Source organism: Esox lucius, chromosome 10 (assembly GCF_011004845.1).
Source record: "Esox lucius isolate fEsoLuc1 chromosome 10, fEsoLuc1.pri, whole genome shotgun sequence".
Classification (NCBI taxonomy): Eukaryota; Metazoa; Chordata; class Actinopteri; order Esociformes; family Esocidae; genus Esox; species Esox lucius.
This window is the reverse complement of record NC_047578.1, coordinates 21,384,754-21,399,333: the sequence shown is the minus strand read 5'-3', so window position 1 is coordinate 21,399,333 and position 14,580 is coordinate 21,384,754. Positions and strand designations below refer to the sequence as shown.

At 47.0% G+C, this 14,580-nt stretch overlaps 1 protein-coding gene and 1 pseudogene across 1 annotated transcript in view; one reads left to right on the top strand and one right to left on the bottom strand.

Moving 5' to 3' along the window:
* The window catches only part of clcn1a (chloride channel, voltage-sensitive 1a), a 28,286-nt gene extending 18,648 nt beyond the window's left edge, over positions 1–9,638 (top strand). The window contains exons 11-23 of the mRNA XM_013135646.4: positions 295–379; positions 1,141–1,296; positions 1,751–1,820; positions 2,208–2,318; positions 2,957–3,170; positions 3,365–3,498; positions 3,600–3,784; positions 4,076–4,157; positions 4,359–4,441; positions 8,095–8,142; positions 8,409–8,513; positions 8,727–8,813; positions 9,012–9,638. Coding sequence (XP_012991100.1) covers positions 295–379; positions 1,141–1,296; positions 1,751–1,820; positions 2,208–2,318; positions 2,957–3,170; positions 3,365–3,498; positions 3,600–3,784; positions 4,076–4,157; positions 4,359–4,441; positions 8,095–8,142; positions 8,409–8,513; positions 8,727–8,813; positions 9,012–9,464 — 1,813 coding nt within the window. The 3' untranslated portion in view covers positions 9,465–9,638. The remainder of the gene's footprint in view (positions 1–294; positions 380–1,140; positions 1,297–1,750; positions 1,821–2,207; positions 2,319–2,956; positions 3,171–3,364; positions 3,499–3,599; positions 3,785–4,075; positions 4,158–4,358; positions 4,442–8,094; positions 8,143–8,408; positions 8,514–8,726; positions 8,814–9,011) is intronic.
* Positions 9,639–11,726: 2,088 nt separating this feature from the next.
* On the bottom strand, positions 11,727–14,223 carry LOC106024489 (annotated as a pseudogene).
* Positions 14,224–14,580: the final 357 nt, after the last annotated feature.

Here is a 14,580-nt window from a genome sequence, read left to right as displayed (position 1 = left end):
AATTTGAGATCATGCAAATACCTAGTACTTTGGTACCACACCCCTTATGCTGACATCATCCAAATATGTAGTGAACGATAATATAGCATTTTAGTTATTAGGCAATGTCCAAAAGGGATCTCAGACCTTTATTTAATCTCTTTCAAACAGTTAATTCATACACTCATCTCCATCAACAGGGGTCAACCCAGTGAAGGTGACACAGGACATTTTTGAAGGGAGTATCATGGCTTTAGGGTGCCGTTGTGTTGAAAGTTGAATTTTTTTTTTCTTTAATGCTTTTTTCCTTCCCAGTCGATTGATTTTCCCTGCCGTCGTGACCTTAGTGATTGCCACCTTGACCTTTCCCCCTGGATTTGGACAGTTCATGGCTGGAGAGGTCAGAGTTAAACCACATCTGCATTGTACTTTGAACTAGCATTCTTTTTAGTCCCTCATTATTTGAAAGTTCCTAAATGTTTTGGGTTGCTAGTGTCTTGTATGCTACTATCACTCTCAGTAAGGAAAACATTTTTTACTGACACATGGAATATAAGAATGGAATATAATGAGAAAAAATTGGGTAGCTTTCTCATAACTGGTGCCAGTGTGGTATTTCTGCTCCGATGCCATTTCCACAAGCAGTGTGCAAGAGAGCAGAGACTGATTGGCACCCAGGCTAGCCCTGAACTGGGTAGAATCAGCTGCAGTAGATGTTCAACATTAGCTGGATATTAATTTTAGAAGCCTCTTTGCCCGGCGTTCTCGAAATAACCCTGGCTTAATGATGTGTTTCAGACCCCTTAAAATATCTTGCTTAGTTGGTGTGAATAAGGTGTGTTAAAAAAGTCAGTGACACCTGTGTTTAATGGCATCTTCATCCCAAAGCTCTGATTTTCTCACACCTTTTTTAAAATGTGTTTTGTTGCCACGGTTTTAAATTCCAAAACAAACCACTTTGTTCACTGTAAGAAATGGCGTTCATTCAAAACCTGGCGTTATGGGCCTATGATAACACAATAACCTGATGAAGGCAAATATTTTTCTCTGTAGCATTTTCAAACAGGATCTTGGTGTCTTATATAAAAGTATTCTAACATTATTTGAACCATCTGCTATTCATTTTCCCTTATTTTTCTCCTTCACTTACGCCACCCGCAGCTAATGCCCAGAGAATGCATCAACTCCCTGTTCGACAACTTTACGTGGACCAAAATCTGGGGCTCCCCCCCTCCCCCTGGCCTGGGGCGCTCCTCTGCCTGGCTGCACCCCGACGTCAGTGTCTTCGTCATCCTTATCCTCTTCTTCGTGATGAAGGTACCCCCCCCATCCCCATGCTGTTTGTCAGTACAGTCACACATTGCACATCGCTTCCCAGAGTACAAAGAAACACTCCAGCTTGAGTCACCAATCTTACTGCAGTAGACATGGCACAGAAGGAGTCTGTAGAGGAAATGGAATCTTAAACAGTATCACACGTTCCATAGTTGCCTAGAGATTTCAAGCGTGTCTTGTCAAGGATTAGGATGGGGAACCGAGCATTAACTTCAGAATGATCTGCATCTCACATTGACAAGAAATTGATTTGCATCTTGTCACAATGATGTTATTGGATTGGAATTCATTTTCCCTCAGTAAAGCAGTGGGGAGAGTAATCCATTGTGTCGCACAGGCTTTCAAGTCAAATCATTCCTCTAAGCTACAGAGGAAGAGCTACAATGCATTTACTTTAATCAGTTACTGTACTAATTTAATTTCCCCCATTTCTCAGTTTTGGATGTCTGCTGTTTCCACAACGATGCCCATCCCTTCCGGAGCCTTCATGCCTGTGTTCATACTTGGTAATCAGAAGCACAACATTATAGTATCTTATTCGCCTTAACACAAAACACAAATTCTGCATTCCCATAACGTTGATTTCTGAACATTAAGCGACATTATCACTGGGCGATGAAATCATTTCACAAAGAAAGGGCTATGTAAGCCTGAACTATCTGACTGGCAAACACTGGGCATCCAGGGTCCTGCTTTATCAGTGTAACTTCAAGGTTGAGATGTTATACATAAGCAAAGAGCGAACAGTCCCCAGTGATATACCAGACAAATGGATGCTTAGGTTGAAGGTCAAATGAGCAACGCTTGGCAGGGTATGAGGAATAACTGTCAGATAGCCAACAAAAACATGACATTCCACCTAATACATCCGCCGTCGTCTCTTTCCAACCCAGGAGCCGCTTTTGGGAGATTGGTTGGAGAGATTATGGCAGCCCTCTTCCCCCACGGGATTCTGTTTGATGGAATCTTGTACCGCATCATCCCAGGAGGGTACGCAGTCATTGGTCAGTCTCCCTCTCCCAGTCAGTGCCTGTCTGTCATCCCCCACTATCGTCCCTTTGGTGTGATAGTGAAATGTCACTGTCTGTCGCCTTTCTTTCAAGTCCTGCCGTCCCTCTCGCCCCACAAAGGCCACCTTTTCCTCCTTTCATCCCTTCCTCTTTTAGCCCTTCGGTCCGCCGTCGCCCCCAAGCGGCGTCCTGTACATGGCTATCCGTTGCTTTTCAAATGAACCTTCCCCTCACCTCTATCCCCTCTTTCTTCACCCTAGGCTTTGTGGCCGTCTCGCCTCTCCCACATCCCTCCTACCCTTCACTGTGAGACGCGTTCCCATTAATTCCTCCCATCTTTTGCCCCTCCATCCAACACCTGCCCCCGTACTTCATTTCCCCAGGGCCTGTACTAGCCTTTTGGGGGCCCTAAGCTACATTTTATTTGGTGCCCCCTCCCCTAAAGTTCGGGGGCCCTAAGCCCCCGCTTACGTCACTTATGCCTAGAACCGGCCCTGCGTGTCCCCCCTGTTCGGTGCATCATCCTTCACCACCTCCCTTCCACCCGAAAAGGCTTTCCACCTCCCCTTTAATCCGTCTGTCCCCCACCCCCCCACCCCCCCCTCCCTCTCTCTCGCCTCCTCCTTCCCCAGGAGCTGCTGCGCTGACCGGAGCGGTGACCCACACAGTGTCCACGGCAGTGATCTGCTTTGAGCTGACGGGACAGATCTCTCACATCCTGCCCATGATGGTGGCGGTGATCCTGGCCAACATGGTGGCCCAGGGCCTGCAGCCGTCCCTCTACGACTCCATCATCCAGGTCAAGAAACTGCCTTACCTCCCCGAGCTGGGCTTCGGACACATCAGGTGTGCGGAGAGAAGCTGCCAACCAGGTGACATGTTGGCTCTCAGTGACCCGGTTGAGCGGGATCTGATGTGAAAAGACAAGGTGTTGGGCCAACATGGTAGCCTCGGAAGGCTTGATTCTTCAACAAAGACACCCTTGTGGAACGTCAGTGATGAGCGTGAATGAATGACAGGCGTTTCCTTCTTACTTGCAGCCAGTATAATATCTTTGTGGAAGACATCATGGTTAGGAAGGTGAAGTTCATCTCCTCACAGTCCACCTACAGCGAGTTAATAAACCTCCTGGAGTCCACTTCTCTCAAAACTATACCACTTGTGGATTCAACAGGTAAAATAAACCAATTTCTCATGATCAGTTGAAAAAGTGTCGTAGTATATATTTTAATTATTTCTTGAGTGGTTCAATATCTGTTGCATTGTTTCCTGTAGATTCTATGATCTTGTTGGGCTCCATTGAACGCTTAGAGCTCCATGCTCTCTGTGATTGGTGGCTGTCGGCGGAGAGGCGGATCCTCATGCAGGAACAGCGTTTACAGGAACAGAACCTGTGTGCTAAAGATAGCTGGGAATCCTTTGCTTTTGTCGATGAAGACGATGATGAAAGTGGAGATAAGGTTTGTCAGAGAGACTGTATGGCATAACATTCTAAAATTCTAAAATGTATATTTTATATTGGTTCATAAAAACCTTTACCATCCAAGGTTATACAGAGTTTAAGCTTATCAGCTATAGAAGAACTCAAATAAGTTATTCCACTGGTGATAAAGTTGGGAACCGTTCATGGGTCTTGGCAATTTACTGGTTATTTAGTGGATCCGCATTGTGGCAAGTAACTTATAGTGTCCTGTAATGATTCAAGCTGTGCCTGTGATGAATAACAAATAATGTTTTGTTGCATGCTCTAGAGCACCCCAGTTCAGGAAGAGCGAAATGGCCCCCTGCCTTCCCCAAAACCACAGGAACCCTCATCCAATCACACGGCTCCTAGTGAGTTGAACCATCTCTTTGGAACAATGCTTTTATCAGAGTCTGGCAACAGAATATTACCTTTTATTTCAAACAGTCTATTATATGTTGATATATTCATACAGGTTTTACATTTTTTTTTAACTAATCTCAACATCGAGAGACTTTTCCAGATTAATTTGACCCTCATCCATCTCATCTTTTCTCACCTGACCTTTTCAGACAAGGGTCCGCTTCAGTCTGTTAGAAGATCTCTACGAAATCTCTTCTGTTCACGTGACAGAACGGCAGAGAGACAATCACAGGTAGCATTTACTTTGTGTATAAAATGTGTGTTTGTGTGTGTGATCCTGGTTTAACAATACATGTGGAGACCTCACAGAGATTGTAAAAAGACCTAAAGAGAATAGGCCCCTCAAGGTTTTTTAGTCGGTCCATTCTAGACTCAAGCTATTTCCGGCTTGGGGATTAGGTTCAGGGTCAAACTTACAACTGGAATTGGTGTTTCAATTGTGATTGCTTTAAGGTTTAGGCATTATTGTTATGATCTGGGCTAGGTTTTATGTTTAGGTGAAAAGGGTTAAGTTAGTTGAGATGAAGGTTAGGGTTAAGCTTAGGTTGAGTGGAAATGCTAAAAAAAAAAAAGGCAATCGGCTTGCGTGAGTTTGTTTGTGCATGTGTGACAATACCAAGGACTTCCTAATGATCACTGAAGTATTTCTGGAAGTGAAAATTGAGCAGCAAATAAATTACCGGGGTAATGAGCCGTTGAGATGTAGATTCTTCTATCCTTGGTGCTTCTATTGAAAACCATATTTCAAGATGGAAAATATAAATATTTATCCATTGTATTTGTGGGATGAATCTCATTACTGGGCTCTGCGCTCTGTGTACACAAACTCCTTGATCTCATTGAGTGTGACACATGAATCCGCACTATTTCCAAATGGAGATTGTTCAGAAAGGCTCGCTAGTCAAACATATTTCGCTCCGAGTCCTCTCATTGCTATCGCCTGGTTTGGGCTGGCTGGTTGGATTTTCATTAACTCCGTCTCCAAGGTAGGGCACACAGTGCATATAGAGTGAGTTCCGGAATTACTGACACCCTTCATAATGATGAGCAAGGCCAAATGACCATAGGCAGAATTTGTTCTCGGCCTATGCAGCTAGTTGGGCCTGGTTGTTTGCAGAGTTATTTTCTTGCTGGAAGATTCGCCTGTAGCCAAGTATCAGAGTGCTGGAGCAGATGCATTCTGGGTACTTTGATCATCTCAGAGATGTCTCTACTACTTGATTGGAGTCCAACTGAAGCAAAATCGTTTTTGGTTGGACTTGGTTTAGAAAGGCACACAGAGAGTGCGTGTCAGAGCAAAAACCAAGGTGTGATGTTCAAGGAACTCCCTGAGATTTTCCTTGTTAACTATTAGGTTAACTAATTAACTATTAGGTCTGAATGCCAATCGCTACTGTATATCCAGTGAAAACAAAGTACCATCTCTACAGTAACAATACCGTCCCTACAGTAACAGTACCGTCCCTACAGTAACAGTACCGTCCCCACAGTAACAGTACCGTCCCTACAGTAACAGTACCATCCCTACAGTAACAGTACCGTCCCTACAGTAACAGTACCATCCCTACAGTATATGGTGGTGGGAGCATCATGGCCTGAGGATGCTTCTCATGGATAAGGACTGGAACACTGCTCAGAACTTGAAAACCTGATCCAATGCGTACAGGACTTCAGACTGGGGTGAAGATTCATATTTCAGCCTCTACCACAAATGCCTTATTGATGGGGTGTTGCAGATATTCTTCTTCTTCTGGCAGGTTCTCTATCTATGTAGAGAACCTCTGAAGCTCTGTTGGAATGGCCACACAGGAGTGGCTTTGGGGTAAGTCTGTGAATATCCTTGTCCAGCCAAAGCCCAGACTTTAACCCCATTGAAAGTCTGTGGGGAGAACTGAAGATCACAGACACTCTCCATTCAATCTGACAGTGCTTGAAGGCATCTGCAAGAAAGAATGTGACAAAATGACCAAATACAAAAGCTGCCAAGGGTGTTTCAACTAAGTACAAAATAAAGGGTCTGAATACTTATATGTAAATGTGATCTTTCATTATTTCTTTTAAATGAATCACTTTTCTTTTTTAGCTTTTTCATTATGAGGTGTTGTGCGTAGATTGATGGCAAAAACATGAAATGTAATCAATTATAAATTAAGTGTATAACAACAAAATGTGAAGTAATTGAATACTTCCTGAAGGTACTGGAAGGATACATCAAAATATTCCACATTTGTCCCAACATCTCCGAAAATGAGGGTGGGGCAGTCATTTTGTACAAAAATAAAGCTGACAGTCTGCACTTTAACCTCACAGACATTGTTTCAAATCCAAAGTCTGCATAATGGGCTTTTCTGTGCTCGATATATGACTCCTGTTTGCCAGATATTTTCACAGGATTATTTTTGTGAAGGAAGCTCTGGAGCTCAAAGATAGTGATGAGGAGTTGAGAGCCATTCTTTCTGTGTTTATGCCCAGAGTTTGCCTCTAAAATGACACAGGAAATTGGTGTTTCATTGCCTCTGCCAAAAATACAGGTATAAGCATTTCAGGAACTGGGCACTCCCTGCGTATTACAACTATTATGTGTATTCTCCACAATTCTGAGCTGTAGGTTAGGGTGGCCAGAGTAAATGCATTTCTAACCAAAAGCCTTTATAAAATCTCCAATACATTTGCAGGAAAATGTGTTATGATCTGATAAGACTAATGCTGAACTTTTTGGCTTTAATAGCTAAATATATTTTTGCTGTAGAGAACGCCTGAAGCTCTGTTAGAATGGCCACATTGGAGTGGGTTTGGGGCAAGTCTGTGAATACCCTTGTCCAGCCAAAGTCAGCAGTTCCGTCTGCTATGTCCTGATAAAAGCAGTATCATGCTTTGGGGCTGCTTCTCGTTATGTAGGACCAAGAAATCTGGTCAGGATAGTGGGGACAATGAATAGCTCCAAATATCAAGATATTTTGACAGGAACAGTGTAAGAAATATGCTCTTAAACACAACAATCGCCTGAATCACACAGTCAAATCAACCATGGTTTGGCTTGTGAAAAAGAAGGTAAATGTCCTGGAATGGCTCGGTTTGAAATGGCCCAAACCATTATACTATAATAAAGGTCTGTGGACTGACTTGAAGAGGGCTGTGCAGTTTGACTGAGCTTGACATTTTCTGCAAAGAAGAGTGGGTTAAACGTGCAAAGGTGTGCTCAGTTGCTTAAAATATTAATATAGACTTATTGCTTCAATCCAAACAAAAGGTGCTTCCATAACATATTAGATATCGAGTCTGCAGAATTCACAGGGTTTTTGTTATTATTTTATGGAATTATCCATTTGTCTTAACATTATTTGTCTTGATTTCAGCCTTTACATGAACAAAAGCAAAATTTTCAATAAGGGTGTAGACGTTTTGTGTTTAAGGTACCTATTCATCATAAAATGTGGTCACTCTTTATATTTTCTGCTGGATAAATCAGCTTTGAGTTGACAATGTACATCTCATTTTTAAGGTTATTTCCTTTTGACAAGCTAAGGGACAGGATGACTATTCTATTAATCTAGAAGGTTTTGTAAGTATGGGATTTGAACTGTATTCATTATTTCTTATGCTGTACAATATAACATCCTGTCCCTCATTTCAATGTTGATATGAAATGTTCCCATGCTCATTGCTGTTGTCTAGGCAATGGATTTGTGTTGAATTGCAAATCTGCAAATATGAGTCATTATTTTCCAGAACAGCGACAATGAGCTACGTTATGGGACACAGAAATGAAGAGACTGTTTTTGAGCTGTCCTTGAAACATTTCAAGACGCAGAACAGAAAATGTGGGCATGACGTTATCCAGGAAATGTCTTATGTTTCCTCGCTATTTCCTCTCTATATCTTCAGGAACCCTGCCCCAATCCTCCCCTGTCCGATACGATGTCACCGCAAGAGGTAACCGATCTCATTCAATGTACTCCCAATCATTTTACTCCCCCTGGCGCCGTTCCAAATGATTAGAGCAGGCCTACCGTGTATATTTTCTAACACTTTCGTCCTTGTCAAAGGAGTCTGGGCTAATCTTGAAATGCATAAGAGGTCAACAAGCCTAGATCTCTGATAGAGGCAGTTGATTTTAGATGCTGCATTTCTGTTTTGTTTTTGTTTTTTTGCGCTGCAGTCTTGCATTTCTTGACCTTGTGTCTTATTGGCTGGTGTAGATCAAAGAATGGGAAGAGATCGAAATGGATAAGCCGATGGCAATTGATCAGATCCGAATAGATCCCTCACCTTTCCAGCTGGTGGAGAGGACATCACTACACAAGGTTGGTTGAAACACTGCCAATTAAAGATGTTTGCCACGTTGCCAGTTAATAGTAATTCAGAGATAGAATAATTGACATAATGTCTATACACAACCAAAATACAGCTTATATCTGTTTTGCTTGAAACAAAAGTCATTCCAGAACGTTGAACCTAGAACAATTAGAAGTGAAGCCACATTTGATGTCTCACATTTGATTTTCCACCTTCCTCAGACCCACACTCTCTTCTCATTGCTGGGCCTGAGTCATGCCTATGTTACCAGTATTGGAAAACTGGTGGGTGTTGTGGCACTTAAAGAGGTAAGAAAATCTCTCACACACACGCTCACGCCGTTTCTCCTTTGACAATATTTCACTCTTTTTCTTGGGACTGAACCTGAATTTATTAACGAGGGTTTGAGTCACATTGCCTAACGAATGTACCAGGCCGATTTCTGTCACACCCTGTCAAGCTTTTCTAATGGCACCCGTCACTTCCTGTCTTCCATGCACCCCTAGCTCCAGAAAGCCATCGAGGGCTCAACACGTAGCGGGGTACGGCTGCGTCCCCCTCTGGCCAGTTTCCGCGACATCAGCCGAAAGTCCTCCAAACCCCAGACAACCGCAACCCCGTCCTCCCCTGCTGCCCCCTGCGCCCAGCCGGTCTCCCCTGCTCCCGCTGTCCCCCGCGCTTCTGTCCTGTTGCCTCCCCTGGCTAGGGAGGACGATGATGAGGAGGAGCTGGAGGTGTGGATCGAGGGCGTGAAGCAGAAGGTGGCGGTGGTGAACAGCAGCAGTAGCAGCAGCGGCAGTGTAACAGCTAGCGGTAGCGGTAGCAGCAGTCCCTCACTAGCGCGCCCCTCGCCCGTGTCCATGGCTCTGGCCAGCACCCTCTCCACCCCCCTTGGTGCCCTCCGGCCTGTCGTGGAGCACCTAACGGAGGAGGATAGCGAGGATGAAGAGCCCATCTAGCCTTTTCAACGAGTGATTTAAAAATATATATATATATTTCTTTTTTATGGTGTGAATTTCTTTTTTGTTGCTATTTCCATTTTTTCCCTCCCTATTACTCTTTCCTTTACTCTCTCAGTCTCTCTGCCCCTCTCTCTCAGTCTCTCTGCCTCTCTCTGCCTCTCTCTGCCTCTCTCTGCCTCTCTCTCTCTGACTCTCTCTCTGACTCTCTCTCTCTGCCTTTTTCCTCTCAGTCTCTCTGCCTCTCTCTCTGCCTCTTTCTCAGTCTCTGCCTCTCGCTCTGTTTCGCAGCCTCTCTCTCTGCCTCTCTCTGTCTCTCTGCCTCTCTGTTTCTCTGCCTCTCTCTCAGTCTCTCTGCCTCTCTCTCTCTGCCTCTCTCTCTCTGCCTCTCTCTCTCTGCCTCTCTCTCTGACTCTCTCTCTCTCTGCCTTTCTGCCTCTCAGTCTCTCTGCCTCTCTCTCTGGCTCTCTCTCAGTCTCTACCTCTCTCTGTTTCGCAGCCTCTCTCTCTGCCTCTCTCTCAGTCTCTCAGTCTCTCTGCCTCTCTCTGTTTTGCTGCCTCTCTCTCTCTCTTGCTCTTCTGTTGCTCCCTCCTTCCCTTCATGATTTGTGCCTGTGAATCCATTAGGGGAAATGAGGAGCATATGAAGTTACCTTTTCTTTTTAAGCCTGTCGCCCGTGGTTGCTCCTCAGCAAGGCCCCAGTACGACCTAATAAACCCACCGTCACCTTGTGAAGGTGTTCTGTGATCACTGTGCTGGGTGGATAGATGACAGCTGTAACTCAGGCTAACGACGGCCAGCTCCCATGTAATGATGCTGGAGACTGAACATAATGACGCTTCGGCTCCAAGTGAACAACCGTCAGTCTCCTAATTTGGATGGATCACTCACTTGATGATAACGGCGAAGAAACACATGCTGATGATTTGAGGATGACTGCTTTTCCTGCCTTCCCTACAGAAAGCTGGGTTGTGTTCATCAGGCTGGCACCCGATGGAAGAAAATCTACCACAGCATGGTGGACTTTCTGTTGGAAAAACATTTTAAAATGTTTTGCTCTAATGAACACAACCGGGGATATAGCTGTAAAACTATAGCCCTGGTTGGCACTGATAAAAGTAACAATCCCTATACATTCAATGCATTTTTCAGGTGGGTAACTGTCAATTTAAAAAAAACTGTTTACCCTACACCCCATCACTGAACACAACCCCATCACTATACATAGCCCCACCACTGAACACAACCCCATCACTATACATAGCCCCACCACTGAACACAACCCCATCACTATACATAGCCCCACCACTGAACACAACCCCATCACTATACATAGCCCCACCACTGAACACAACCTCATCACTATACATAGCCCCACCACTGAACACAACCCCATCACTATACATAGCCCCACCACTGAACACAACCCCATCACTATACATAGCCCCACCACTGAACACATTCGCATCACTGGACACCATAAGAATAACAAAACAACATGATGCAGGGTTTTATTTGAAAAAGGGCTGAAATCTGAATTAGCTTCTTGCACTTGACCACAACCCCCCACCTTTTTTTCACTCCCTCACCTTCAAACAGTTTCTCAGGTTTTCACCTATGTCTTTAAACCTGCAGATGTTGGACAGTGGAATCTTCTTTGTTAAATGAAAAGGACTTATTTTGTCAGGTTTTTATGTACTGTATGTGCATTCTGACTTAGAACGATTTGTTCCTGTTTATCTGCAGTATGCTGGTATGTGTGAGAACACGTTTATGTTTATCCGTCTGTCTTTATTAGTTGTCATTTCATAGAGTTAATTTTTCTCTAAATGTATGAACGATGAATAATGTCATTAATAAAGGTTAATAACTAATCTGCTTAAGGCTTTGATATTGTTGTCATTCAATGCGTGTGGATTTCAGAACAGCATTATAACTACTTATTTTCAATTATTTTTTATTTTTTTTATAGTTTGCTTAGTTTTGTAGCCCCTTTTAATTTCAGTGATGACAGTACCAAAAAAGGGAACACATGTATACCCCAGGACCAGAGCACCACATGTGTAGTTTGCCCACTGACAAAGAAATGATCAGTCTATAATTTTAATGGTAGGTTTATTTGAACAGTGAGAGACAGAATAAAAAAACAATCCAGAAAAAAACGCATGTCAAAAATGTTATAAATTGATTTGTATTTTAACGAGTGAAATACGTATTTGACATTCAGGGCGCTAGCCGACGCTGACGTCGAGGCTGCTCAGTCAGTCCTCGGCGCAGCAGCCTGGCCCTCTCAGGAGCCAAGCCCACAGCGGCTGACCCAGCACAGGGAACGCCCTGATCGAGCCGTTCGCCCGCAACAATGCCCCGTGGCGGTAAGGGATCGGCCACGGCGTCCCCACCACCATCTGGGCCACCTCCGCAAACCACAGGGCACCCGGGCGAAAGGGGGCGATCAGTATGAGTGACAACCCCTCTGACCGCACCCGAGACATGACAGGGAGAATGCACTGTAGAGGGGGAAACGCATACAACAGTACTCTCGGCCACGGCCGGTGAGCCAACGCGTCCACGCCCAACGGGGGCCTGTCTTGCGCTCTAAGAGAATACCACAGGGGGCAGTGCCCGAACAGATCCATCTGCGCCCTCCCGAAGCGTCTCCAGATCTCGGCCACAATGTCGGGATGAAGTCGCCACTCGTCATGCCGGGACCTCCTCGAGACAGCAAGTCCGCGCCAACATTGAGCTCTCCAGGAGTGTGAAGTGCCCACAGAGACCTGAGGTACACCTGTGCCCATTCCCAAATCTGCACCGCCAACAGATGCAGAGACCTGACCCCGCCCTGCCTGTTCACGTAAGCGACCGCCGTGCCGTTGTCTGACCACACCAACACGTCCTGGCCCCGCAGGGCCGGTGCAAAGTGCAGCAACACGAATCGGATCGTGTCCAAATCCAGCCAGTTGGTGTGGCGCTCCGAAGGGGGCCACACGCCTCTGACCGAGCGCGAATGGCACGTTCCGCCCCAGCCCATCAGGGACGCGTCCGTAAACACGGGGACTCTAACCGACACTCTGCCCATGGGAACCTCACCCAGCAGAGTGCGCGGGTCTCTCCGGAAAGCCAAATCTCGACCAACCATCGCCGGTGGCGTACCGGATCCAAATCGAGGCGGGCAAACCAGCTTTGAAGGCCCCTCATGTGTAGCAGACCCAGCGGGACCTCCGCATGGGCAGACGACATCAGGCCCAGGAGAGACATGACCGCGTACACCGACACCGTGCGTGACGACCGGACATGAGCCAAGGCCCGCAGAATGGCCTTTCTCCGCACCTCGGATATCCGAGCCCTCATAGAGACTGTGGATAACTGGAGCCCCAGAAATACCACCAGTTGACTGGGCTGAGGAGCACTCTTCTTCCAGTTCACCGCAAAGCCCAGGCGAGTGAGCTGAGTCACTAACCGGAACGTGTGAACCCTTGCCTGTTCCGCCGAATGTGCCAGAACCAACAGGTCATCCAGGTAGGCCAGAACCCTGACCCCCCGTCACCTCAGCGGTCCCAACGCTGCCTCTACACACTTAGTGAAAGTGTGGGGGGCCAACGCGTACCCGAATGGAATCCTCGTGTACTTGTACGCCTGGCCCTGAAAGGCAAACCGCAGGAACTTCCAGTGGCGCAGCAGAACAGGAACATGAAAGTAGGCATCCTTCAGATCGATGCTGACGCAAAAATCCCCGGGATGCACACACTCCAGGAGACACTTCGTCGTGAGCATGCGAAACGGCCGCTTTGACTCGCATTTGTTTAAAACGCATCAAGTCCAGAATCGTCCGCATGCCCCCAGTCTTTTTGGGCACCAGGAAGTAAGGGGAGTACAGCCCCTTCTCCCAACGGGACTAGGGACACAGCCACGTTTTCCAGAAGGTCCGCAATCTCCCCCTGTAGGGCAGCAAATCTTCACAGGAGACGTCATGATGGTCTCTACGACCCTCGAGAACGGGGGGGGGGCTGGCAGTGAAACTGCAGCGCGTACCCCTTCCTCAGCGTCTTGTCTAGCCACCCCGGGTGCATAGCCGACGCCTCTCTGAGTAGGACAGAGAGAGCGGGCGAGCACACAGTCGCCCTGACCGTCGCGAGAGACTGCACCGAGAGAGCGTATTGCTTCTCCGCCAGGTCCCTCACCAAAGGCAGGGCGGGGCGCTTTTCAGACCAGGTGCTCAGGCCCAGAACCAGGGAGGACCCCTGAGAGGTTTCCAGAGGCGGAATGCCCTTCAGCGCCTCCAACCTCCCCTCCACAGTAGTGAAGGTGAGGTGTGATTTCACGGTCCCCTTGGTCATAAAAGGCACTCCACGCCTCCTCTGCGTACTCAGAGAGGGTACCTCGTCGGCGCCAGGTGGCGGGCCCGCGTCCATCGGGTAGCCTTGAACAGGTCATCCTCTGGCGCAGGCACCGGCATGGGGATGCGCAGGCGCCGTGCAGCAGCAGAGATGGCAGCGAAAAGGTCTTTTTCACTGCCGGGGGGTTGACACCACTGTCCACAGGGGTGGCGACCTCCTCCTCCAAGTAGGAAGAGGAAGAGCTAGAACGCCGCCGCACCTGCTCAGCCGAGCGGGAGGGAGCAGTTCCGGAGGTGGGCGGAGCCGTCACCGGGCCGGACTTCTCAGCCGGCGCACCCGACTCCTGAAAGGCGTCCTCCTCGGAGAGGAGACAGAGGACGTCAGCGAGTGGGACCTCATCTGTGAAAAATGACAGCCGATCCATCCTAACCGGTAATGGGAGGACGGCACAGACGGTGCATATGGGCTCCTCTGTAGCACCCTCACGAGCATGCTGCGGCCCCAAACACGCACAACACTGAGTGTGCGTGTCCATGGCCGGGTCCAGCTCATCACAATGGGCAGGCTGACAATGAAGCCAGCGGCCGGGGTGCCACCATCAAAAAAGCCGTTCCAGCGATGGAAGAAGGTGAAGTCATCCTTGACTCTCGTTGAAATTCACCAAAATAAACTTTCTCGTGAAGAAGGGATGGAGGCAGATTGGGGTGTGTCGACCTCTTTTATAGGCATGGGGCAGATGGGCCTAGAGAGGTGCGATTTGCATATTTCAATTTTCAGTGCC